Source organism: Saccopteryx leptura, chromosome 2 (genome assembly GCF_036850995.1).
Source record: "Saccopteryx leptura isolate mSacLep1 chromosome 2, mSacLep1_pri_phased_curated, whole genome shotgun sequence".
Taxonomy (NCBI): domain Eukaryota; kingdom Metazoa; phylum Chordata; class Mammalia; order Chiroptera; family Emballonuridae; genus Saccopteryx; species Saccopteryx leptura.
In genome coordinates, this window is record NC_089504.1 from 256,801,714 (window position 1) to 256,829,472 (window position 27,759).

Here is a 27,759-nt window from a genome sequence, read left to right on the forward strand (position 1 = left end):
TGGGTTTTCTCGGACAAGTTCCCCCGCAGCTGTTATCAAAACATGCAAATGAGATTTTCCAACAGGATCTTAAACAAATCTGGAGGAGTTAACTCCGAAGCAAAATAATCAGCCCGTTTGAAGTGACTGTGGGTTTCAGTTTGTCTTTTCTCCCCGCGATACTGTTGCAAGGGAATGAAAATTAGACCTTTACTTAAAAAATCCAAAGGGGCTCTCTGCTTTCTCTTCCCTCCCTCTTTGCTTCCTCCTCCCTCTTTCCCTCTCTCGCTCCCTCCCTCTCTCTTCTCTCTTGCTCAGATGTTGGCAAAGGGGGTTTTCTTAATCAGACTGTTTTTCGGTCCGAGGGAAAGGAGGAAGAAGGAGATTGCGATGGAGAAAGGGGGTCTGTGAAACGTCAGGCACCGCACAAAGGCTTTGCCACGTAATTACAGGCTCCTATTAAGTCGAGATCTGCCCTCCCAGGGGTCTCCAATTTTCTTGTATTCCCTACAAAGCCTCCTCTGCATGCCAGTTTGTGCCTTTTGAAGTGCCAGAGAGCTTCTTGATCCAACCGAGAAGGAAAAGGAGCTCGCAAGAAGAGGGGGAGAAAGAGAAGGGAGAGGGGGAAACCCACCACCACCCTCCTTCGGACTCTTGAAGCTCTTTTTTTTTTTTCTTCCTCCTAACCAAAAGTAAAGTGAGAATCCTGCTCTCCAGTACATCTGCAAGACATCACCCTCTCCTCCTGAAACTTTAGTCACTCCTGAGAATCCACAGGAGTGCAGAGAGGGGGAACACGTTTTCTTGAAGATGTTTTAAAGCTGGAACAAGCCTTCTTCTGTTGGTGCTTGAACTCTTGCCTGGGAATAACTTTTTTAACCTTAAAAAAAAACCCACTTTGATTCTTCTCTCCCACCCCTTCTTTTCTCTCCTTGTGTTTGCCTAACTCCCCCGCCCCGCGGGCCTCCCCTCTGGAGACACTCCCCCCCTTACTATTATTTTTAGTGTGTGCGTGTGGACGCTTTTGGAGAGGTGGAAGGAATTTTTTTTCTCCTGACTTGAATGTAGGGTGACTTTTTGATTTTATTTTTTTATTTTTTTGGTGTGGATTATCTCTTTGGATCGCGCCGCACTTGGCCTCAGGAAAGCAGCCGAGGCTGTCAAAGCTGCCGGCGGAGAAGCTCTGCTCTGCACAAGGGGGTCCCCCGCCCTCTTTCCACTTTTTTTTTTGTCCTTCCCCTCCTTCCCTCTCTCTCTCTCTCTCTCTCTCTCTCTCTCTCTCTCTCTCTCTCTCTCCCTCTCTCTCTCTCTCTCCCTCTCTCCGCTCCCCCCTCTCTCTTCCCCACTCGGCTCCTCTCCCCCCTCGCGCCCACAGCGTTTGGTGTTGATTCGAGCGGGAAGAGGGGGGTGGGTGGGATCGGAGGGGAAGACCATGACCTCCAGCTACGGGCACGTTCTGGAGCGGCAGCCGGCGCTGGGCGGCCGCTTGGACAGCCCCGGCAACCTCGACACCCTGCAGGCGAAAAAGAACTTCTCCGTCAGTCACCTGCTAGACCTGGAGGAAGCCGGGGACATGGTGGCGGCGCAGGCGGACGAGAGCGTGGGCGAGGCGGGCCGGAGCCTGCTGGAGTCGCCGGGACTCACCAGCGGCAGCGACACCCCGCAGCAGGACAGTGAGTGCGGGGCGCGTGCCCGCGGGGCCGTGAGTCCCGGGCCGAGGGCGGGGGTCCTCCTGGGCCGGGGGGGGGGGGGGGGGGGAGACAGCGGGGACGCGGAGAGGCGGTGGCAGCGGCCGGAGGAGCGGCCGGTCCCAGGCTGGAAGGGGATGGAGAAGGGGGCTCCGCCGAGGGTGTCGCCGGGGTGGACGCTGGAGGGAGACGCCGAGGCTCCGCGGTCGGGGTCAGGGACGCTGCCCGCCGCGGACTCTCGCCGAGGCCGCCTGGGCTGTCCCCCGGGCCAGGGCGAGCCGGCGGCCGGATCCCCCCGCAGGCAGGCGGCAGCGCTGGAAGGGGCTTTAGAGGGGTGCAGCCCCGAGGGACCGGCCCTGGCTGGGAAGGCAGCGGGGGAAAGACGCTGCGTGGGGCCGGGAGGGCTTCTTTCGGGCGGCGTGTTCGGGTTCGGTGGCCGAAGGGCACCGCGCTCGGAGAGCGGGACCCGCACGGCTCAGGTGGCGCGGGGCGCGCGGCTCCCGAGGCCCGGCGAGCGGGATGTGCTGCGCTGGAGCGCCCGGCCAGCCTCCGGCGCTGCCCTCTGCCCTCTGCCGTTGCCTCCGTCTGCAAATGCGTGATTCCGGCATAGTCTAAGGCCCTAATGACGCCTATGGGGCGAAACCCAGCTCCTGACCCGCGCAGTCCCGCACAAGAGAGATGCGCAGGGGAAGCGTGGGCTCCAGTGTCGAGCCCAGTGTCACTTTGGAGGAGCTCTCCCTATTGGCACCAAAACGTCTAGAAAACCCCACGCACGGCCTCCCTTCCACAACTTCCCCGACTGGTAGCGCGCAGCCAGGGAACGTCGCCTAGCATTATGAACTGTGCCTTAAAACGTGGCTGCAAGTGAACGCAAACGTCCCGAGTCTGTCACAGACCTGTCACCTGTGACACGGGGCTGGATGTTCCTTACTTGACATTTAGGTCTACAAAAGCCTAAACGTGGCTGGAAGTTCTAAAATGAGGCTGATCTCTTTCTGTGTCACTATTTGCTGACTGCTACTTTATCTTCAAATTCGGAACTCATGTTTTTTTTAAAAAAAAAAAATTAAAAACATAGACAATGTCCGATTCTCAGAAAACAGACAAAGCAAGGGGACCCAGAAACAGCTGGAAGCAAGGCGCGGGCAGAGTGGCGAGAGCCCGGAGGCGGCGCTAAGGCAGGCCGCGGGAGAACGTCCCGCCTGTGGGTTGCCCTCCCACTTCCTTGGTCCGGCCCGGGCTCCCCTGCTTTTTAGCCAAAAAGAAACCGAGACCTAGTCACCCTGCATACCTGCAGAGGCAGAGCGTGAGGGGAGTCTGGCCTGGTCTGTCACTAGAAAAATATGGCCAACTCTGAAGAATGACGTTCCCCCCTGGGCCCCCCAAGGGTGGGTCAGGACCAGGCACAGAGGCAGGGGCTTCCCTGTGGGCGGTATTGGGGCTGGGGACTGCTTGTGCTCCTTTGCCAGCAGCATTGTTTTCATCAATACTTTTAGCTCCAAGAAAATGCACTGCGAAATAATATGATTCCTTTCAAAGGTGTTACGAGGAAAAGTTTAAGCATACAAAAGGTAGGGGGAATAGCATTCCGCATCTCCATGTGCCTGTCGATCTGCTTCACTAATTCTGCACATTCTGCCCTTGTTTCCCCGTGGCTAATGGTCAGTCCCAAGTTATCACTGTTTGAAGCCCTAGAGGCTGGACTCACAACAGAAAACAGAGCCGTGGAGAGAATGCTGCGCAGAAGAGCAGGATGGGGTTGGCGTGACCAGCCCGGAGAGCGAGCCAGCTGAGGGCTTGAAAAGCAGGCCCAAGGCCCTTGGCCTCAGCTAGCTCAGGGCCCCGGCTGGCCCGCCGCGGGGGGTGCAGGGTGCTACAGGGCTGAAGGATGCCGGCCATTGAACTGGTTTGGCTCCCAGTGGGTGCCATGAGGAGGGAACTCGGGTTAGTGGTGTTCTTCTAGTGGGTACGGAGCCAGGCTGGGCTGCGGACACCAGTGGAGGCGTTGCGCCGTGGCAAGAGGTGGCCTATGACACTCCTGAGACCCAGGCCTGAGGCAGCCCAGGCTTCGCTGGCCACGTGGCATCTGCAGGGTTGCGTGAAGACACGCAAAGGGGCAAAGGGTGCAGGCAGAGTTGCAGACCGTGTGCCCCGAGGGAAAGGGAGAACCTGCCGGCTCCTCCAGGAACCTGCCGGCTTGATAACTGAACGTATCTCAGAGACTCGGGGAGCAAGGAGGCCTAACGAGGCATGGATCCCTGAAAGGAAGTGAGGTTCGGAGGGAGAGGTCGCGTGAGGAATGATAGTGGTCCTCCAGACTGTTAAGGCAGATGATGGGGACAATGTGACGGTCACCTGGGGCTGGGAAAAAAGCCTAGAAAACACACACACACACACACACACACACACACGCACGCACGCACATACACCACTGACAGGCCTTGATTTCCAGAGATGGTCAGAGGCCTTTTGAATAAATAGTTAGTGCTTTTAGAAATACTGTTCCCTTGTCCTCTGTACCCATCTCTGGAATGGGGAAGAGGAGAATTTGGTGAGTTGGGTGACAGCAAGTGTCCTGGGGGACCCTTGTCCTCAGTTCTTGGGCCTCCACCTGGCACTGCCTAGGAAGCTGTGGTGGGCTACTGGGAAGCCAGGACCAGTGGAGCCTCCAGTCTGCTGGGGACAGTGAGTCGGGGAGAGAGGAGTCTCCAGGCAGAGGATGAGAGCTGGGCCCGTGCCGGCCAAGGGCAGAGGCCTCCCCGAGAGCCGGGTGCTCCTGCAGCTGCTGGGAGTCTACTCCAGGGTGGGAAACGAAGACGATCTCCTTTAGAGAGATGGGGAACTTTCCCAGAGGACTTTTACTCTTCCAGCTTTATGGAAACAGGACCTTCCTAAATTTTCTTTTGGGTTGAAATTAGTAAAACAAGACTCCAATTACACCGGCAATTTTAGATCATTAATATGCAAAATTTCTAATTACAACCGAGGCCAACCTTGGCAAAGAGGAGCTAAGCCTGTATCCAAAGTGAGGGCTTCCTGCTGATCTCCTGCACCCCCAACCCCTGAAATTCTGTTTCCCTTTGGTTGAGATTAACTCCATTTTCCTCTCTGTAGAACGACTTCTTTCCTCTATTACTGATTCTCCCAGCCCATAAATTCCTCAAACTTCTAGGTTCAAATACCTTAGGGTTTAAAGAAACGGTTCTTTAACACCGTTAGGAATCCAGTGGCTAGTGGGGGAGTGTGGCGTGTGAAGAGGGGGGCTGGTGTGAGATTGGGGCCATTCAGAGAGAGAAAGAGGAACAGGTCATAAAACAGGCAGACCTACTCCTAGGAGGACGGTACATCCCGCTGTCATTTCTTAATCTGAACTTCTGCAAACTCTTAAAAAAAAAAAAAAAAGCCTGCCTTTCACGTTCCCAGTCTTTAAATTAGTGAAACCAGATTGTCCTAATAAGACCTTTTGTTGGAAACACATGTAGTCATAAAAAGGTAGACGGAAAGTCAATTAGACACGCGCGCGCACACACTCACACACTCACAGACCAGCGCTAAGTGTGCATCGCGCGCAGCTGGGGCCCGGCCGGGGTGGGATGCAAACGCAGCACAGAGGTCCGGGAAATTGATTTGTCACAAAGGGAGAGGTGTAAACATGGCGCAGAGGAATCGCTAGCCCAATACCCCCGCCACACACCCGGGGGGCCCATCTCCACCAACTTCTGGAAGGGAAATAGACGCCCAGGGGAGCGGGAACATTCTCTAGGCTTTCTGAAGTTGGAATTTGCATTAGAATATCATTTTCCCTGGGGTCTCAGCGTTTGCAACACTTACAGCACCAGAAATTTTCTTATGGGACACCACTCAGGTACCCTGGAGCGGGTGCTGGCACTCTGAATTTGGGCCTCAATTATCACCACTCAAGGGGGAGTCAAGAAAATACATTATTTTAAGGATCGCCTAGAAGAAAAAGTCCAGGATCAAAGAGGGGATCACTAAATCCCCATAGTCCAAAGTCAAGTTCAGAGAAGAAATGGTGAATCCTGTTTATGTTACACGCAGGGGCAGGGGCTGAATGACCTCCGTCTCTTAATTAATTTTGGAGAAATTGACAGTGTAGTGGCTCCCACCGCTTTGGAGCCAAGGACCCCTTGGAGTTTGAAGTGTCGCAAAGGTGGACCTGCAAAGTCCGAGGCCCCAGGCCGCTAGTGCTCCCTGCTCCAGATCCCCCAACTCTAAAAGCCCCTGCCTCCACTCCATTTCTCCACTGAGGCCCTTTCCAAGACTCTGGAGCGCCTCGCCCACACTTTAGGCGACGCAAAGCCAGCACTGTGGCTCAGCGACCTCCGCTTTCCCCGGCACAAGCCACAGCGTAGTGGCGTCGGGAGGACAGCAGTGGGTCACACGGGTCCCTGCAGTTTATCTTCCCGGGGCCTTGTTTTACATTTTACAACCCGAGTGAATAAATCATCTCCAAACCAACAAGATGTCATCCACCCACTCCACCCTACCCCGTGCGAAAAACCACCCGCCACTTTAGGACCAACGATATCTTCTGACCCCACTGGCTCAGATCCGAGTTTGGAATATCGTTCCCGGCCAGCCACTACCTCCGGGAGGGAGCCTTTTTCACATTTAAATGGCATCAGTAGATGTTCCACCAGGAGGATTCCTAGACCAATTTGATTCTTACTTAAAAAGACGTGTTTCTTTTACAGTTCCTCCCCAACTTCAGCAGGGCACCCCACCAAAGCAGACGCCCAGCTTCCGGAGAACTTTCTCCAGCGCAGAGGCGCGCGGGCCACGAGTACGGGGATGCTGCAAGTCTGTGTGCGCGCGCGCAGGGGCGCGCGCTGCGACCCCCGCCGGCCTCCCTCTCTTGGCCGTACCGTTCGCAAAATGTGTATTTCCTTTTTACCCTTTCGGAGAGATGAAGTCAGCAGAAGGCTTAGGAGGTACAACTTTTAGAAATCAGGGACATCTGTAGAGAAAGAGATAAGGCTTGCGTTTTGCTTTTTTTTTTTTTTTTTTTTTGCAGGGGGTGGAAAAGTGTTTTGGGAAAGAATCGCCCCCGAAAGAAAAAGTGAATTGGGGGCTCAGCATCCTCCCATGAAAGCCATCGCTAAATTCAACTAACAGGATACTCAGAGTATTCTTCCCAGCTAGAGGTTAGGCATTTATAGAAACTGCTTGATAAGGGGACGGTCCTTGTTGCCGCTTGGTGTCCAAACATTGACCTGTGCACACGCACGCACGCACGCACGCCCTTGTAATTACTGGGCACTCTCCGGCTGGAGTTCCGCGTTTCAGTTCGATGCGGGGAGCAAATACCACTTCCACCGTGTTGGTGTCATTTACCTCCCTTTTCAACAGTACTAAGAGGATGCGTATGTCAACAGCATTATTCTTTGTCCTCAAGAATTTGGATTCTTGTAAACTCGAATAGCTCGGTGAGCAAGCTAACACAATGAAAAACAACAGTCTCAAACTGCAATAATAATGTCAACAAAGCGCCACGGCCTCCTTTCTCTCCATATGTTGTTTCTCATTAATTCAGTCAATACACTGAGACATCTAAGGAGGGACGGTTGTGGGTGTTCGGGTCAGCGGTTTGTCTTCCACGTGTAGAATGTTTTTAAGAAGTCTCCACAGTGGTCTGAATCTTAGTCGATACTTGGTGTCATTTGCGTAATTTAGTAAGGCAGCCACAAGGAAATAGTCATACAGAGAATTATGGGCTATCAATTTTAGGTTTAAGACTTAAAAAAAAAATCACTTGTCCTGGAACCACTTTTCTTGGTGAAAAAATAGCTGGGAAGCCGAAAACAGGGGCAAGAGCCACTCCAGGGAACAAGAGGGGAACAGCAGCACAAAGGGTGGTTGGCAAAGGAAATTTTATGAAAGAAAAAAAGAAAACATGTCAGGACAAATCAGTCGCACACATGTGACTTCTCAGAAGAGTCTGAGGACGATCAGACTCTTAAGGATTCTGTTGTCCCCGAAGTTCTCACATAGAGGCACTGAGGGTCTGAGCTATGCACACAGTGCAGCCCTGGGTGCCGGATGTCCCAGCCCCTTTTCAACAAGCAATGAGGGTGCTGTAAGTCCCAAGAATTTGGGGGCTTATTTTTACTATTAGTGATTTCCCCAGACTCAGCCCCAAATGAGAAATAAATTTGAAAAATGTGTATTCATTTGAATCCCTGAGATCCGAGTTCTGAGAAAGAACAAGGATGGGTCCTCTGGTTCCTATTTTGCCTGCTTTCCTGGAGTTATTTGCAAGCGACTGGAAATTTTCTTAATGAGCAGGCAGCGCAGGGTGACTACACAGAGGCTCCCAGGTGTGAACGGCAATCCCTTGGGCCTGAACAGCGGGAGCTCTCTGAATCTCACCCTTTGGGGTGCGGGGTGGAGGAAAGGGAGTAAAACGGGATGAGGAAAAAGGCATTCATTGAATCAATTTAGATTATTTAACTTTTAAAACAGAGCCCACTGTATCTTAGATTTTACTGACCTCCATGCCAGGCATGAAAGTATGCAGACACCCCCAGCCCACCTCTGCCCTTGGCCCTTGGACTCCTCGTTCATTCGAAGGGCACTGGAGCTCAGCTCTTGCCTGTGGGATATCTGGGAGCCTGGTCAGGCACGCCTCTCCGTGCCTTCTCCCACCTAAAGGTGGCGCATTCCTCCCAGCCCCGGCTGGGACCCACCCTGCCTTCAGAATCCCTTGGATTCCCTCAGGAAAGAGCAGCGTCCTGGAAGACCCCGCGACACAAGTAGCAAAAGATGAGAAACAGCAATATGGTGAGGACACTCCAGCATAAACAGACGCTGCAGAAACGTGGAGATAGCTGGTAGGCCTTCTGCCTTCCTCTTTGAAATAAGGGTGGTCAGGACTCCTGGGTGAGCTGGCAGGGACAGGAGGGGCTTGGCAATAGAGGACCCCAGGTCAGGGGCTGCTAGGGCTGGTGTCTGGGCTCCACGGAAAAGGACAGAGCTTGTCCCTAAGGAGGTGGGTGAGACATTTCTGCACAGAAACTCCCAGTGTTTAAAGACAGTGGGGCAGAGCTGAGGGGTGGGGAGCGGGCAGTTTAGAGAGGTGCTGCCAACCTTCCACAGAACCCCTCAGTCCCTGTAGTCTTGGAGGAGACAAAACACCAGCCCCCCCCATAAACCCTGGGGTTAGGATAACCCTCTTTCCCTCAAAGAAAGAACAATAGCTACACCACGTCTTCCATGTGCCTGCAACTGAGGTACCCAAAGACACCTGAAATCCCCAAATCTGACTCCCAGCCTCTTCTGATCCTCCTTTTTTTGGGGAAAAAAATTTAAAAGACCCAAAGGACGTATGATGGTAATTTCTTAACCATCCCTCTGCAAATCTTAGAATTTTCTACTTCTCTCCTTACCACTCCTTTATATTAGAGGTCAACAAGACACGGTGTCACTGGGAGTGGCAGAGTGACATAATGAAAGTGTCTTTTTAGTGGAGGTGGCGGTTAACACATACCTCTCAAGGCAGTCTGAGCTCTGGTGCTTGCTAGGACAGAAGCGTGGGGCCCGGACTGTAAAGGAAATTGCCTTCCCACAAACATTTGTCTGGGAGTAAAAACATTCACCCCATTCACTTAATTTCTCATCATTAGTCATGTCATTATATTTTAAAGGACCTCACAGTGCTGGAAGGTGGTGTAGTTATAAATAAGCATAAAAACAGACGGGCACTCTCCCAGTACTCTAAATATATATGTGGGGAGGCCAAATCTTTTCAAAGGGGATTCAGATATACAACTTCAAGGCTAAGGGGCCCAAGTCAATCAAAATTTGAGCCAGGATATGCTAAGTTTAATCAGCTTGACTCTGGGCAAAGTGAAAGGCCTAGCCAGCACGTTGGCTACATACAGAGAACCACATTTTCTTAAGTTTCCATTGTATTTACCCACACAAATTCATGCTAGTCTGCAAAGGGTTTGGTAGAATTGGCTTGGGCCTGGCAGGGGGTAAGGAGACTGTGTCCCAGCCTCCTGTCCTTGTCTACTGTCCTTTTCATCTTTGTGTTCCCTGTGTCCCACATGGCTGTCCAAGACCTCTGAGTGGCAGAGAAATTGGTGCGTGGAGGCCACAGGAGTCCCCTAGCACTGTTTTTTGCAGAGTCTTTAGAAAAGGAGAGGGCTGTTGAGTTCAATGACATGTAATGTAGCTAGTCTTTTCAGGTACTTTTCCTCTCTGATCATTCATTTTATAATAACCTGGTTAGTTTTCTTGGGGAATGAAGGTTTGGGGAACTGGTCACCATTCTATTGGTTTCCCAGATAACTCATAAATATATGACGTTGAAAGTTCCCAAGGAAATTAGGTGTTGAATCTAAACCTTTACACCTGGGCATTGACATACATGCTCATTAATCCAGACTGGGTGGGGACATTAAACATGTACATTGTGACTTTTGTCTCCATTTTTACCGGTGTTTATTTTTCCAAATCCTGGTCTGGATTACAGCAGTCATATACAATGGGGATACGGCTAACCTGTCGTCTGTGCTCAGTGCATGCTTACCTAGTGAGAGAATGAGCTCCTATCCTCAGTGGACCCCCTTGCCAACCTGGCCTAAATTCCGGGCCCTCTGCCCTCGCCTTCCCACTCATGCCCTTTGCCTTGGAGATCTCCTCTAGGCTACTCCTGTCAATAACCATCTCTACATGGCTGACTCCCAAATTATAGCTTCCGGGTCCCCTTAGAATTGCAGATGCATTCATGCAGCCACCTACCTGGACAGCATTTCAATTTGAACATAGTAAAAGTGCTTTGAGGTCAAAACAAGAAATCATGCCACTGGTGAGCTCCCTTTCCCCAATCTGATCCTCTCACAGTGTTCTCAGCTTTCCTGTGCCACCATGTGTGGGTGTACAGCTCAGAAATCTCATCCCTGGCTCTTTCCTTTATGCCTCTGCCCAATCTGTCCCCCAATCCCATGCTTACTTTATGAAATGACTGCACCCCATCTCCTTTTTAAACCTCCATGGTATCTCACCTGCACCAGGGTACCAGCCTCCTAACTATAACTATATAGTTGGGTCTCCTTGCATGCACGCTTGTCCTCCTCTGTGTGCAGGAGATGAACAGGAGGATGTAACAGGTCCTCAGAGAACATTTGCTGAATGAATGAATGAATGAAGGCCAGAGCACTCTTTTACAAACACACTTTTTAAACATTCATGGCTTTCCCCTTCTTTAGAACTCACAGTTGCTTTTTATTCTTTTTTTACATCAAGACCAAATTATTTGTCCTGTTCTTGATTTTTTTTATCACCCTTTATCATCTGTACTTCCATCTCTGCCCCTGTAACCCGCTCACTCCCATACAGTGCAGTTCTAACTGTCTCCCGACGTGGCCCTTGTATACTCAGGAAGCTCTTCTCTCCTGTCTGCTTCTCTGACTTCCAGTTTGAAAGGTCCTTGTTCCCTGCCCCCTTTTGCAAATTTATCCATGTGACCTGTCCCCCGCACACCCCTTTGTGACACTTTCCTTGACTGTTTCATCTCAGACCAAGCAAATCCTTTTTTCAGTACTTTCTGTAAAAACATTCAGTAGCTCAACAAGGATTGCTTAGTTATTTTCTAAATATTTACAATTATTAATTTACTTTGAGAATTTCCCAAGATTAGAGACTTGTATTAGGGGTGGGGGCATACTCCACAGTGTATGTAGCAAAGCTGCAGTAAGCACATACTTTTTTTGGTTTAGTCCGGGAGTACGGTTTTGCCATCTCTAACTGCAGGTAATTTTTTTGGATATAAGAGTAATAATATCAAAGTGCAATACCCCTCATTTTAGGAATTGTATTGTTTTACATCTGGAAGTTTAAATAGGAAAGTCAAGTCATCTATATTTCAATTGTGGGAGACACAGTTAATAGTTTGGTACTAAAGTATTTCCTTTTGATTTCTACCAATTTTTGTATTAACGTTCTTGATGGCTGATTTTACTTTAATCAGTGGGGGGAGTTTTTTAATCCCCCAAAGGATGTGTTTCCCCCAAATTAAGAGAATACTCAAACACTTAACGGCATGTTTTTCTCTGTTCCGGGTAAAATGATGATCGGGTAGGACAGTGACAGATTCCAGGACACAGAACTGTGCTTTTACAGAGAAAGGAGCACTTATAAAGATTAAAGACAATGGGTTTATCCAGATACAAAAGTCTCCTGTGCCCCGGCCCTTAGGTAACATAATAATTGCAGAAAAAATATAAATTGTTATTATGAAGTCTATTTAAAAATCGTTCTCAGGCAAGTTGAGGTTAAAACATTTGCCTGATAAATGCAAATATTTTCTTTAGGGAAAAGTATTAACAAGTGATATGAAATCATGCAGGAAAAAAAATCTTAAATGATGAATTAGATGTATTATAATAGTTCATCTTTCTTCTCATGGGCGGGGGGAACAGAGCGAGTAACCATCAGTCTCGAGGATTAAAAATCACACTTGGCCAATCAAAGTTCCTGCCGGTCCCCACACTGCCTGTTGCTAAGGGAAGGACGAACCACAACCCAGCCAGCTCTTTGTTAATTCCCAGATGTGCCCAGATGTGCCGTGCGGTGGCTCTCACCCACCAATTCCAGGGAAGACCACAGCATGAATCCTCAACACATTTTGGAAATAAAACGTAATTTAGTTCATTAGTCATGTAAACTGAAATCTGCAGTTTTGCTACACATATTTCAAAGGCTAACTCCCTTCTGACAAGAGAAGCAGGATCATCTCACTGCACGTTTGACTGCTATGGGCCTGTTCTCAAAGTCCCTCTGGGAAGATGTTTCTGGGTGTGGTCATTTCTGCTCAGAATATATGGAGCGCTATTTAAGTTTTATCTGTTATTTTTTCTTTATGCCAACATTCTTTTTCCCAGGGTGGTGAGAATATCTGTTTGTCTGCATTGTTTCGGTTTGGGATTTTTTGTTTTGTTTTGTTTTCGGAGAGGGGTGGAGGTTGGAAATTCAGGGCTACCTTGAACAGCCAGGAACTTTCAGCAGTGTTTGGGTGGGCCTTAAAGTACAATCATTTTAGCTGCATTAATATGTTCACTGTTGGTTTCTTTAATTCTCTTCCCTGATTTATTATTATTTGGAGGGGTATAAATCAATGCATTTGTCTTTAAGGGTTAATAATACATACATACAGATGACAAAGTGAGACTAAACATGAAATTGCTTCACAAACTCGAAGGACACCTACCAATGCTCTTATATTTTAAATAGCCAACTGGACGAAGTCGTTCGGGATTGCGTGGTTCATACGTGCAGCTTTGACGGATAGGAGAACTGTGGTCTGGACAGTTTCACGGAGCGACCGTTCAGTGACTTGAATCCTTCTCTCCTGATCCTGTTTTAACCTTGTTCACTGTGTCCCACTGTCTTTGAGGTCAGCCTGGTCCTTTTAGCTGCCTTGTTGTCCAGTGAAACCAGACTGAGTTAAGAAGAGGGAGGCCAGCCTGCCCCTTCACGACACGTGACCACTCCACACAATCTCTCCTAATCCCTCCGGCTCCTGGTTTTGCTGGGAAGTGGCAATGTCACTGCTCTGCCTAGCTCCCCTGTGGGAATGTAGCAGGCCAAAATCAGAGTGCATTTGTGAAAATATGTGGGAAACAAAGGGCTGAATTTGTATACGTTATTATACCATAAGGAACCAAATGGAGACTTTTCTAAATTAAGGTAAATAAAACCTAAGGATACATTTCAATAAATATATCCCCAACCATCCAAAAGCAAGAATCTTTAGACTTCAGGGCATTAGGAGTTTCAAAGCATTTCACTTTCTACTCAGAGAATTCTGTGTTAGGCTACAGTTACACGATATACAGTGGGTCTCCCACCCCTATCTGCAGTTTCCCTTTTCTTAGTTTCCGTCCACCGTGGCCCACTATGGTCTGAAAATGTTAAATGGAAAATCCAGGACATCAACAAGTCATGCACTTTAAATTGCATGCCATTCTGAGAGGCGGGATGAACTCCCACTGGTCCTGCTCTGTGCGCCAGGGACATGAAAAACCCTTTGTCCAGCATCAACACTGTGGATGTTACTGCCCGTTAGTCACCTCATAGATGTCCAGGTAATCAGACTGACTGCTTGGGGTCACAGTACTTGTTTTCAGGTCACCCCTACTTTACTTAATAATTTCCCCAAGCCCAAGAGTAACAATGGTGGCAATTCGGATATGCCAAAGAGAAGCCGGAAAGTGCTTCCTACAAGAGAAAAGGGGTGTATGTGTGGGAAAAACATAGTTTACACAGGGTTCAGTACTATCCATGGTTTCAAGCATCCACTGGGGGTCTTGGAACGTATCCCCCGTGGATAAGGGGGGACTACTGTACTTGCTGGTAGACTTTTTTTTTGAATAATGAGATGATGTAAACAAAGACCTCAGTGCCCTACATCCCTTGCATTGAAGGCACTCAGACGCCTGCCCTCCTCCTACCCACGCTGCCACAACGTCTTTGACAAGGGTCACTTATTCCAGGCTCAGAAACATACTCAGTGTGGTTTCCCAACCAATGTTCAATGCCATTTAGTGTCACTAAAATTGGGAATAGTCCCATACTCTCGAAGTCACACTCTTAGAGCATGTTACCCACTGAGTGACTGAATAGACATCCATTTTTGATCTACAGTAAGAAAATGATTTTTAGTGGCACTCAAAAGGCCACACACACAAGTGCCTGGCAGAGCCAGGAGTCTGGCCCAGAAGTTCCTGGCTGTGATCAGCTTTTCCAGGTCACCCCTCTCCTCTTTGGCATGAAAAGTGACTCAAATCTTTCTAAACCTTGAGATGACACCAACCTTTCCTATCTCCACTCGCTTCATCCGTCATTGGGGACTTTCCGCTGATGGAAGACAAATGCGCTCCCCCCAGTTAGCCACTGAATTTAGTGGAGAACACATGGCCTGTGCTTAGGACAGCAGGTGTCGAGACTTCTTCTCCCACACCTGACACAGCCAGTGAGTTTCCAGGAGACCGACCACGTTCAGCTTCCTCTGTAGTAGCATGTCTCCCACATAGCACCGTCTCACCACTCCTCTGAGAGTTCTGTGCGGCTTACCTAATTTTTTGTACATGAGTAATACTCCCCATGTTAACTGTGATTATACATAAAGTTGCCGTTGTTTTGCCAACTTAGATTTCCTAACCAGTTGAGTAAGGTAAACATTCTGTCCTCAGTGTGACATGTGACCTGCTTTCATATGTAGTGCTTTGAAATCTGATAAACCTGGGAGACATTCAGGCTGCATTTCTATATCATGAAGCATCCGGGACTCTTTATGTTTTTTTGCCAGGCAATTAACAATGAAATCTCCCTGGCATTCTTGGGTGACAGGTCACCGTGACTAACACTTGTGGTACACGGGAGGAAGTGGAGCACCGTGAGAGGGGCGCTTAGATACCAGTGTCTTGCCCGACTCATGTGCTCATGTCTAGAGAAGCAGTTTACCTTGTGTCGCATGTGCCTAATGCAAGAGAGGGTCAGGTCATCTCTTAAACGCCATCAGTGGGTATCAGTCAGAGACGAGGAGCACAGCACTGTTGAAAACATGTACGTTTGCTAAAGATGTGCTTTAGCATATGATGCCTCTGAACTGGGGGTGCAGATAATTCCAGGTTACCCTCCTTTAGAGAGCAGGGAGTCTCCTCATCTAGGGACACTCTCTCGGTCCTTACTGTCTTCATTTTTTTCTTCTGTTTCCCCCACGTATGGTTCATTTCTAATGCTTGAGCGAAAAAGGGATATCAAGAAAGGACAGGTAAGCCGACTCTTTCTCTAATGTGCTCACAAGCAAGCATGATGCCTGGTCCCCCTGCATCCGGATGCAGTGCCTTAAAATGCAGATTCCAGGGCCCCTCACGCATACCCGGTGAATTCAAATCCCCCAAACTATGTGCGTTTAAAATATCCCAGATGACTTACACACACTGAGGGGTCTACATTCACGTAGACCACGTTCTCGCATCGTCATTGGGAGTAAGGGACGCATTTCCTGTGCCCTCCACTCTGCCTCGTGTGGTCCACATTACCTCCCCCAAGCCTTGGTCTTTTCTACATGCCTCAAGTCTTGAAGACGAGGGTGGAGGGGCAGATATATGACACTTCAGGGCGCTTTTGCTGCTTTTTATACTGTGGACGGCTCGCTAGCATTTCAGTTATTAGATAAATGGATACGTGAACAAACACGTAGCGGAGAAAGCCAGAGCCCGCATGAAACACTTACAAGCTGCCAGGCCCCCCTTTTAAATTTTTTCACATAAAACAAAGGAAGGGAGGATTGTAGCAATTATTGGGGATTGTAAAAATCCTATGTCTAATTTTAGGTAATCATTATCTCAGCTCTAGAAGAGAAAGCTCACGTCAAAGGAGGAGCGATCTATCACGCAGGCACGAATATCTGCAATTTAACCTTAGTTCTATGTAAGTTTTCAGATGGAAATATGCCAGTCATAGTTCAGTATTTTGTATCATCTTTTCTTACAAAGCCCGTCCTTACTTTCTGATGATTGATAAAGCAGTGTTTTCTAACATTTCAGCCATTCTGGTGGTCTGAGAACGCCACATATTCATTTCCCCTTTTCAGACAGTGACTGGGGGAAGGTTGTGTTGGAAATCTCACCCTCGCTTTTCCAAGTTGGCCATGTCCAAAGACGCATTTATTCCGTGAGTGGGGTACTGGGCGTGGCACACGCTAAAGTTCCATTGCAAATATCTCCTTTTAAGGTATGCACCAGGCCTTTTGTCCTAAATGAATTTTCTATTAACCATCAGCCTTCTTTTTTTTTTCCTAATGAAGTGGATGCAATTCACAGATTGCTGTCCAAAAAGTGTGTGGGACTAGGGCTGGGGGTAGCCTCTTAAATGACAGACCATTTAACTAATTAGAAAGGAACTCCATTTAAGAAAGCAGGGTCAGTGTGACTTTGGAAAGCCCTGGGGGAGAGAATGAGAAAGGCGGGCCCTTGCAGAGAGGAGAGGGGCCAGCCCCAAAAGGATAGGCCTTCCCTCAGCCATGTCTGCAGCAGGGACCACTGCTGAGTTACGGCCCCCGGGGCCATCTGGGATCCTTTTGTGACATGATCTTTGCTCTAGTGGTTTATGACATCACTGGAACCCCCTTGGTGGAATTACAACTCCATAATTCACAGTTAGCTGTTGTTTATTTTGTATTTAATCATTTGCGGAGCACACTGGGAGTATACCCAGGGGAGCTATATGGTTATACTCCTGCAAATCTCGTTGTTGCAACATTGAGTACCTCAGAAGAAATTCACCAAGTGTCATAACACCCCAAGTTCAGGCCTTGCAGATGCTGGCCTTGGTTGTGATGGTCCTAAAGTTATCCCTGCCGACTCTCCTTCTCAATGAGTTTTGTTTTGGGGAACAGTTACCAGAGACAGCAGGGCTTCCTGGTTGAAATGTAGTTGTCTGAGTAGCAAGCATAGTGCTTCCATAGAAAGACCCTTCCCCAGCGGTACTGGCTGCTACAATGTAACTGTGAAGTGCAGTTCTATTCTTGCTCACCCAGAGAATGCCAAAAAATATATCAGTGAGATAACAAAGAAGGTTTCTGGTTTGCAAAGCGAACTGGAATTAGTCTTCATACTTTCTGTGTTCGTCCCTGAAGCTGAGAGACGACCCTATTTATCTAGTGCTTTGGGTCTTTCAATGGAGAAAGGAGCTAACGAAAGAAATTAAGATGTATTGAGCACCCATCATGACCAGGTAGTGTACTGGGTGATTTATATTACTTAGATTTAAATGTTCACAGTAACATGTAAATGTTCACAGTGGTGGGTATCACTCACCACACACACACACACACACACACACACACACACACACACACACACTTACAAACTGGGTCTGGAGAATCAGAGGAGGCTTAGCAACTTGCCTGAAGCCTCAGAGTTAGTCCTGACAAAACCAGAAGTCACCTCTCCGGTACCCCCATATTCTGTTATCCTCTGATTGACCCTCCAGTGGCTAGAGAATTGGAAGAAGATAACTGAGTTAAGTGGCTTTTCTGTGATGTTTATTCAATAGGACACAGAACTCCTGTATCTAGTATTGGGATTACAAATGAAAAACATGCAAATTATCCTTCAGAAAGTTACACCTTTGCCAAGACAGGCCCTGATGACACTGGATACTTCAATGACAACTAAGCAGCAAAATCGAGGTTAATTACGGGGCTCAGTGACCTTGAACGAGAGAGCGAGTTGGAAGACGGTATTAGAGAAGAGACGAGGTAAGCCAGAAGGCTTGCCTGAAGATGAGCAGTTGATTTTGATCGCGGCTCTGACCCTGAACCTGCCACCCAGCCCAGATGCAATAATCCTACGAGATTGAAAAGATAGCAATATACTATTTTTGGCAAGTCTATTGAAGATTAAATCAGGTAGTCTGATTTGTTTGTTTGGAACTGGAAATTCATTTTTCTAAAGGAAATGTTAGAGTGGTGATTAGGTTCCCAGGAAGCCACCAAAAGACCAGCAAATGTATAATACAGATGAACTCTAGTGACAATGAGAGCAGCCCGAGTAGAGTGCCCTGTAAGTGGCTTAGTGGCCCGGTGATGAGGAGGACAGGGATGTCTCTCCCTCTTTCATGGTCTAGGAGGACCATTGCGGGGAAAACCTGAGAACTAGACAAACTTAATCTCTGGCAACCTTCTTCAGTGCCCACCCCTCGCCACTGAGGTCTGAAGCTGGCACTCCCCCCCCCCCCCCCCGCCATGTGTCATGTTGCATGGTTTCTTAAAGAATGCCACCGAGGTTATGGTGCCTTGAGCATCCTCCTCGGCCCTCTTCCTAGGGGTCCCAGTGAGGAAGATAAACACTTAGAACAGCCAAAGGGAAAATAATGTACTGAATCCTCATCATCTGGGTGAAAACTCAACAAACCCTGGGCACCCGAGGCCCCAGCTTCTGGGGTTTTGCTGATAAAACACAGTTGGAGACTTACGGTTAAGTTGGTTAGGATCACAGGATGGACTCCCTTTTCCTTCCCTTCCTCTCACTCATTTTTCCATGTTTGACAAATAGGCACTGAGTACCTGCTGTGTGCCAGTCACTACCCTAGCTTCCATGAAAAACACAGATTGCTTCTTCTCATAAACCATACATTCTTCTGGGAAAGAAAGCCAATAAACCAAAAAGTATACAAATAATTAGATAGATAATTTAATTATAAATAATGACAAGTTCCATCAAATGAAACAGGCTTATTTGAGCAGGGATTGAACAAAAAGAAGTCTTGAACAAAAAGAAGATCATTGTAAAGAGCCTCTCACACAGCAAAGCTTGGACAGCAAGTGCAAAGGCCCTGGGGCATGAACCAACTGGAAAAGTCCAAGAAATTAGATCAATGTGACTGGAAGATAGCAAGTGATGGCAGTTTAGGAGATGAGGTTAGAGAGGTATGGAGGGGCCAGGTAATAGGGGTCTTGAAAGTCCCAGTGAGGAGTTTGGCTTATATTCTAAGTGTGATGGCAGTGGACAGAAGCCCACAGGATTAGTAGATGAACCTTGCCTGGGGGACTGACCCAGAACCCTTGTTTTTCTTAGCCTCTTCTTTTCTGTGTTTCTGTACCCAGGTTTTCACTCCAACTTGCAGCCTTTCCATGGTCAGGTCCCTGGAAACAGCTGCCAAAGGAGAGGGAGTTGGTTGGATGTAGCGAGGTGTGAAATGGGAGCCATTCTCTCTTGAGTTTGTTATTTAAAAAGATAGAGCCTGTAATTCAGGTGCTGCCTATAATTTTCCCAGGAAGGAAGGGTTCTGTTTTAAGTTCTACAATAACTACCTCTTTATACTTTAGCAAAATGTCGAAGGCAGCATTGCTAACGACTACAATTCAGTGCAGGGAAGACCTGGGTAACTGAAAGGGCTTCAGAAGTGATCTGTATATTTCCTGGGTCACAGTGCCCCACCACCACCATCCATGTATCTGCAGGACACAGCCAAAGGTCTTCTCCCCAAACAATGTAATGGTAATCATACCGCTAATGAGCTGAAATCAGAACATTTTACCTGCCATTGGTCATTCAGTTAACAAATAATTGTGATCAGTACTGGGCCACACAGTCTGGAGGATACTTAGGAAGTCTCTGCCAGGGACTCTTGCCAAAAGAGCCAATCATCAAACTGGTGCAATGAATCCAATACCAGACCTCACATAGCTCACCTTCAGATTAATTTCAACATGTCCAATCCTGAAGTTAGCGACCCCCCAGACCTCTCATCCAATGGTACCTCAAGCCACCAGATGGAACCAGCTCGAAATTGTAACAGCAACCCCAACCCCTCTTGTCTCTCATTCGGCGTGCCTGCTTCTAGGGACAGGCTGTCTCATGGCTTGGTCAGGCTCTTCCTTGTAGTTCCTTACAGATAGAACTTTCTATGACCTGAAGGTGAATCCAGACTGAGAAAGAATTTCTAACCTGTAAGAAACCACTGGTTGGAAAATGACCAGAAGAAATTTTGAGGAGATACCTCTTGCTTTTAAAGATTTCGAACTCCAAATTCCTGAAGCGTGTAGCACCGTGAGAGTTAAATTCCTCACTAGCTCATCTCTCTCAGCGTTCTAAATCTTCCAACATTTTTCTTGACAGTTCAAGTAATTTGGCAAATGATAAGTTAGAGTCAGCATAAATTATAATTATGCAATTGGGGAAGCAGATTGTGCAGAAAAACTTCAGTACAGTATTCAACAAGAAAAACTGGACTTAGTATAAACTGAACGTTGGAACAAGATGACAACCCCCTGACTTCCAGACTCCAAGGCAGGGAGAATCGGTTTATGACTTTCTTATCACAGGGAGTTTCAATAATTTTCCTGGGGCTGAAATATTGGCTTTGCCACAGCACTTACTTGGGGTTTCACTAGGCTCGTCTCTTCTGAGCTTCCACTAATGTCTGTGTGAAGAATCTGGAAAAAAGAGCAGAGGAAACCGGGTCAGGATAAACCAGATGACACCAACCGTGGCTGGATCCAGCAGCCCGGCACATGTCCTGATGAAGGGGACACAGAGGTGGGCCAGGCCAGTCACGGTTGGTTTAGGCTTGGGAAGTCCTGTCTAAGGGTGATTCACGCCTGGACCCGCAGTGGATGAGGGCACGGACCCGCAGTGGATGAGGGCACGGACCCGCAGTGGACGAGGGCACAGACCCGCAGTGGACGAGGGCACGGACCCGCAGTGGACGAGGGCATGCTCAGCGGCCCTCAGCAGGCTGGCTCCAGACCAGGGGAGCTGTGACAGTGACCGGCACGACGCCTATAGAGGGAAGATGTTCAGGGAATTACAGTGCTTTCACCTGGACCAGGAAGTTTAAAAATATTTGTTTTCATAGATGGAGAATAAGAGAATCTGGAATCAGAAAAATCACAGATTTCCATTTCGCCTCTATTTCTGCCTGGGTGTACCACTCAGGGGCCTCAGTTACCATCTGTAAAGTGGGATGGGACCACTTGCTTGATCTTTATTTTTATCACAGAGTCTGGAGGGGGTATGAGATGGAAAAAGAGTGTACATGGTTTGAGGGCTGATCAACACGACTGTAAAACTCTACGAGAGGGTAATAAAATAGAGGGGACTCCGAGGGTCGAGCTGTCACACTGAGGATTACACGAGGAAAGGCTTCGTGGAAGAGGCTGTCTTTGACCTGAGACTTGAATTTTCTTTTTTACAAGTCAGAATAGTGTGAGTTAATAACAACATAAACAGCAAGCAAGCAAATGTCGTGTGGACGTGTACCTGTCCAATCCCACACGAGCCCTCCCATGCGGGAGGGGGAGCCCTGTGAATTTCCTTGACCAAACTTGACTTTGCTTCGCTCTGTTGCAGTTAAAAACATGGGCCTCCGCCTCCAGGGGTCCATCTGGTGCCTTTCACCAGCATTACCCTCGCTTAAAAATGATTTGAAACAACATGACATAAAAAAAAAAGTCAACTTGGTAAATTTTTAGTCAAGAGTACAAAAAACAAGTTGCTGTTTGTGTCCCCCCCCCCCCCCATTTTTTTTAAAAATATGGTCTGGTGAGTGGAGAATGGCACCTTGGGAAAAATGCTGGCTTGGAGGACCAGAAATCCAAAAGGGATGAGAGCCCGGCTTTTCTTTAAAAGGGGCCAGGGTGACACAGTGGGGGTGGGGAGCGGAAGGGGAAGGACAAGAGGTGGGGAAGAGAATTTCCCATTCAAACAGCCCCATGGCCTTCAGCAAGGTCAAAAGTCTGAGAGTTCTTTGGTGCCCTGGGGAGGGGACTGAGGACAAGGTGACTTGCCAAGGTCAGCAATTTCTGACACTCATTCGAATTCTACCCTTAGGGGGGTAGCTGCTTGATGAGGACAGGGGAAGAGGGGGCATGCATAGATGACATTTAACATCAGTAGGAGACAGCGGCGGCGGCTTGTGCAGTCAATTTCATGAGAGACGTTTCCAGAACAAACAGTCACCTCTTAATTGTCTGCACATGGATTTCCCACGTGGTGGATTCTCTTTAAAATCTTCAGTTGACATCTTTAACTTGCACACTCCAGAGTTCCCTCATTCCATTATCAGAGGGATTGCCCTTTGAGAATCCGAAGTCATTTGAGAAGCAAGCCCAGGTAACACATGTTAGAAATGTCTATCTCCTGGGTTAATGAAAACAAAGACACTGGACAATCTTTTCCAAGCATACATACAGAAGGCTTTTTTACTACCCTGTGTTTTAGGGAACGGAACTACCGTTCCTTGAGTGCTTTGTAGACAGCTTGCTTCTCTCCATTAGTTAGAATAATCAAGAATTGGTTGGACCCTTCCCCATCCCCACGCCCAATGCAAGCCATTTAAGTTTTCTTATTAAATAGTAGCCTCTTCTCAGAGTAGCACACAGTTAAACAAAAAGCATGCTTTCTATGATATGAAGAGCATTGTTTAAAAAAAAAAAAAGTAGGTCACCTTGACCACTTAGAATATTGTGAGTAAAGAACTGCACAAACACTAAACAGGCAAATTTCAAACACAGTATGTGAAAGCTGGTTTTTAAGCAATGAGGAAATTTTGGCATTGGGCATTTCCAGTCTGTTGATGTCACGTTCAGTGAGCGAGTGCTTTGGAGGTACTGGGTGAGGCTACAAACTTCCTCTCTAGTCTCTTCAAGGAAACAACTTTGGTACGTTCCTTTCTTTCTTGACTATTCGAAGCCAACAGTAGAGGAGCTCTGCTCTGAGACACGGCAGGACCCAAGGAATAAGAATGTGCACTTGACCGCCCCTTCCCTCACCTGTGTGTCCTGTGAAGCCTCCCCTTCCTTTTCTCTAAAATGAGGGTCACAGTACCTCCATCTAGGGTTGTTGTGAGCATTCGATGAGATCATGTATCCAGCATACTTAGCACTGGGCCTGGCATGTAGCAAATACCAAATGGAAGCTGTTTTGTTGTTGTTTTTTTAATTCAGTGAGATAGAGGGAGGCAGAGAGACTCCCACATGCCTCCCAACCAGGATCCACCCCACAAGCCCATGAGGCAGCGATACTCTGTCCACCTTGGGCATTGCTCCGTTGCTCAGCAATGGAGCTTTTCTTAGCACCTGAGGCAGATGCCATGGAGCCATCCTTATTGCCTGGAGCCAACTTACCCCAATCGAGCCATGGCTGCAGGAGGGGAAGAGAGAGAGAGAGAGAGAGAGAGAGAGAGGAGCAAGAGGGGGAAGTGTGGAGAAGCAGATGGGCGCTTCTTCTGTGTGCTCTGACCAGGAATTGAACCCAGGACATCCACAGGCTGGGCCAATGCTCTACCACTGAACCAACCAGCCAGGGCCAAATAGAAGTTATTTTATAATAAGTACTTGATCCTTATTTTACAATTGACCAGACACTCTGGAGTCCTTTACCACTCAGCCATAAAAACTGTGTGGCTGTGTCCTTGAAATATTTGTAAACATCTGGAAACGATTTAGTCTGAGGACATTTTAGGTAACTAAAGGGACTCATTCTTAAAATGAATATATAGTCTCAGGAGACTCTGGGGTCAAAGAGTAAGTGACCAAATACTTCTGCTCAGTCCAGAAAGCTTTGTGGTGAGAGAAAGGGAAAAGAGAAGAGGCGGGAAAGAAACAGATTCTGCGTAAAGCTAAAGAATATTTTGTTTGAGAAGCACCATGGTGCTTACTTTATGGTTTAGAAGTCAAAGCATCTAGGCTCTACATTGATTTATTTGTGGAGTGATCTCTAGATCCACTATGATAGAAATTATTAATTAGAATAATAATTATTAAATTTATTAACTAGAAATCTCGGGAGATAAAACCTAGAACCCCTTACTGATTTTGGACCTAGAGAGCAGTGTAAATTAAGAATTAAAGGAAGCACTCAAAGTACAATGTGAGTCAGAAAAATGTAATGTTACCCAGTGTTGATAGATACCTCTAGCATTGGGCTATACTCGTGGCAAAGGTTAAGGTTTTTTTCTATTTCTTAAAATTGCTTTTATTTAACCAATTCATTTAAAAGAGCGATTGGACTTTTAAATTTGATCTTAAGAATAACAAAGTCAGGTATGTTTGAAGGGTTCCCAATTTAGCCCTTTGCAATTAACCTCAGAGTCATGCTCAGGGTTATCCAGACTTTAGAATTTTATTTGCTAGTAAAATTTTATTTTTAAAAATCTGGGTACCCTTATTTATGTAGCCCAGTAAGGACATTTAAAGAAACTTCCTACCATTTTCTGACTGTATCATTTCATAAAAGAAAGGACACTACCACACCAAAATAATAAAATGACTGTAATCTCAAATTAAACAGTGGGTGCATTTAACTTATGGAAACCTCACTGTGTTGTATGTACCCCCCCCCACACACACACACTTTATACTAGAACTTTGAATACTTTGTCTTTGAGGACACCGACTGAGGTGTTGTTTGCCCCTAAGGTCTTCATTGTAAAACTGCTGATTTTATTATTCAAAATATCCTGATGATTTTGTGGTGATGCAAGTTCAAGCAACATCCATATTATTCTTTAGCTTTGCACTCTTGATTCCTTGTCTGGTGACAGTATAATCATCCTCAGTATGCCTTCACAGCGAATCACATATTTAAAACCAGATGAACCATAATCTGAGTTAAATGTAGTCATTTGAGAGCTCCTCCACCCCAGGAATTATTGACTTGAAGTTGTTCTGAGTCCATCAGGAGACTTTTTTCCTAATACACTGGTCCCCAATGTCTTAGGGGCAGTAATAGGGAACCTTTACTAATTTCCCATTATTTCAAAAGCCTAGTGAAAATATACACTTATTGTCTGCAAAGAAACTTCAATGTAAGGTGACTCTGGAGCCCTTAGAACACAAGAGGAACTCAGTAAAGAGCAGGATGAAGGCATGAGTGGAAGACACCATTCTTGGCTAGCAGAGGCTAAAATGGTACTGTAGACGGACAATTTTGAGTTGACTTCATGTGAATGGCAAGACATAGTTTATTTGGTAGAGCAGGTTTTAAAAAGCAGAATCCTGGGGGAAGAAAAGGCCATCCATGAAGCTGCAATGACTGAGAATACTCGTATTTTTGTGTGTGGAGCTGTGAGTGGAAACAAGGCTGGACTGGGAGAAAGGTCGTACATTTTCATCTTGAAGTTTATGACCTGAAGTCTATGCGAAAATGCATGTGACCGGGGGAAATAACACAAAAAACCTTTCAGTATATGGTTCCAGTGTCCTGTTTTTATTAGTTTCAAAAGGTGACAGATTACAAAGTACACACTGGAGGTTCTGAAAGCAGTGACAGGGCCATCACCGGGCACAGGAAATGCCGTGGATAATACTGAAATGATCATGCAGGTGCCAGGTGGGGGCTGGACTTACTGGGGTGATCACTTCGTATGTGAGACAACCATGCTGTACACCTGAAACTAATATAATATTGGATGTCAACTGTAATTGAAAAATTCTAAAAAATGAAGAAAAAAAATCATTTTCATTTCTCAGGTACTTTTCTTGCTTTTGAACACCAGGTGGCGATATGGGGTGAAGTGTGGGGAGCTGGGTCGCTGAGGTTGGATCAGGTCCTAGTGAAAGGGGAAGCCTATGGAGAGCTGGAGAGCAGTGATCAGCTCTAATTGTGTGTGTGTGTGTGTGTGTGTGTGTGTGTGTGTGTGTGTGTGTGTGTGAGAGAGAGAGAGAGAGAGAGAGAGAGAGAGAGAGAGAGATCCAAAAGGGAAAGCCGTGGTTACATCTGGCTGAGAAAGACTAGGTAGGCAGTCATCGCCTGCATGAAACACTTTTCTCATCAGCTTCCAGACAATATTTCACTTGGAAAATGCAGGAGTTACCAGAAGGCTTCTAGCTCCTGCTAGCCATTCTTTGTTAGTATTTCATTACATATAAAATTCTCCCTCCTCTCCTCCCTTCCTTTCATTCAACATTTGCTGAAAACCTAGTGCACCATGCACTGTGGGGAGCACCAGAAATGCGATGCCATATAAGGTCCAGCCCCTCGGATCTCGGGGTTCACAAGAGGCAGACATGTGAACTCTAAACCAGCAACGTGGCATGGATGGAGTCAGGATGAGGGCAAGGTCATCAAGGGTCAACAGGATGGAGTTGTCACGCCAATGGAAGCCATGGATTTTGAGCTGAATGGTGAATGGAGAGTAACTGTTCATCACTTAGAATAGATTGGGGAAGGGAGATTATGATAACAGTCGCATTTTGCCACCAAGAACAGTTCATGTGTGTGTGGTGTAGATGGAGACGTTTACTTGGGTCTTCGCTTTTCTTTATAGTCACACATAGCCAGAAGCACTCTCGGGAGCTCCCACCAGCAGCCTACCGCGGGGTGTGAACATGCGAGAGGACATACATTTGGCAAAACTTGGCTTCCTCACCGCCCCTTGTACATAAGAATCTGTGTGACAAGTTACTACAATATAAGCCAGACTTGAAACATTCAAATGTTTTAACTGGGTCAAGATTAGATATGGGCGATCTGGCTTGTGTTCCCAAGAGGTCCTGGAAGTGTGATTCTGGGAGAAGGAGAAATAAAATAAAATTTAGAAACTATTCTGAGAGATGGAATTTCAGAAAACGGAAGAGCCTGGGGAGAGAACAGGAAGTTGGCTGGATGCAGGCACCGCCATCGGCAAGCAGGACAAGGGACTGTGTGAGCTGAAACCACCAGAAAAGGGTGCTTTCAGGGAGAAGGTACTGATGGTTCTGTTTAGGCCGAGTCTAGAGAGGATAATGGGATGAAGGGGCTTGCCTGACAAAACTGGGGCATGTGGAATGGCCCTAATCTGGTGTCCAGGAGGCAGTGGAGAGAGTGGGGTGAGCCCGTCATGTGAGAGGTGAGCTTTGTTGAGCACATTCTCTACTGCCAGTCACGGATCTGCAGAGTTGTTGCTCAAACAGCATTGGTTGAATGAATAAATGAAATAAAGCAGATGGGTTGGGTGCCAGCCAGCAAGCGAAGATTGGGTGAAAATGTTTATTAGCTAACCTAGGAGTGAAATGTAAAGTGATGTCTTTTAGAGGCTGCTGATTGATTCAACCAGGCCAAACTTACACAAGTCATTGGAAACAGCTAGTTTTTATAGAGCTTCCCCTCAAGTGGATTCTGACATCGCTAAGAAAAACTTTCTTTCCTTCCTTCTTTCCTCCCTTCTTTCCTCCTTCCCTCCCTCCTTCCCTCCCTCCCTCCCTTCTTTCCTTCCTTTGCATGTTTTGTGTATGTTTTTTTTTTTAATCTCAGAAACAATGGATTCACGGTATTTTTCTCTGGTCCCTTCTTTCCCTCTTTTTTTCTCCCTTTGCTCTTCCTTCCTTTTCTCATTCCTCTTCTCTTTTTCCTCCATCTCTCTTCCCCTGTTTTTCATCCCCTATTTTTTTAATGACAACCTGGCACCAAGGGGTTAATGTAAGGTAGGAAAACAAAAGCCCCTGTTCTCTGGGCGGCAGACAGAGTTCCAGCAGCAGGTGTAGGAGATGATGACACCTTCTGTTTGGGGGGCAGGGCCCTTAAGGCTGCTTTATGGCAACGTTCATTCAATGTGTGCATGGTGGTGGATTAAGTGC

The 27,759-nt window shown here is 47.2% G+C and overlaps 1 protein-coding gene across 3 annotated transcripts in view; it reads left to right on the forward strand.

Annotated features, from left to right (window-relative positions):
- The first annotated feature begins 331 nt into the window (after nucleotides 1-331).
- Nucleotides 332-27,759, forward strand: part of PRRX1 (paired related homeobox 1) — a 72,546-nt gene continuing 45,118 nt past the window's right edge. For all 3 annotated transcript variants that reach the window (XM_066371479.1, XM_066371477.1, XM_066371478.1), the window contains exon 1: nucleotides 332-1,652. In XM_066371479.1, the coding sequence (XP_066227576.1) occupies nucleotides 1,412-1,652 (241 nt within the window). In that variant the 5' untranslated portion in view covers nucleotides 332-1,411. The remainder of the gene's footprint in view (nucleotides 1,653-27,759) is intronic.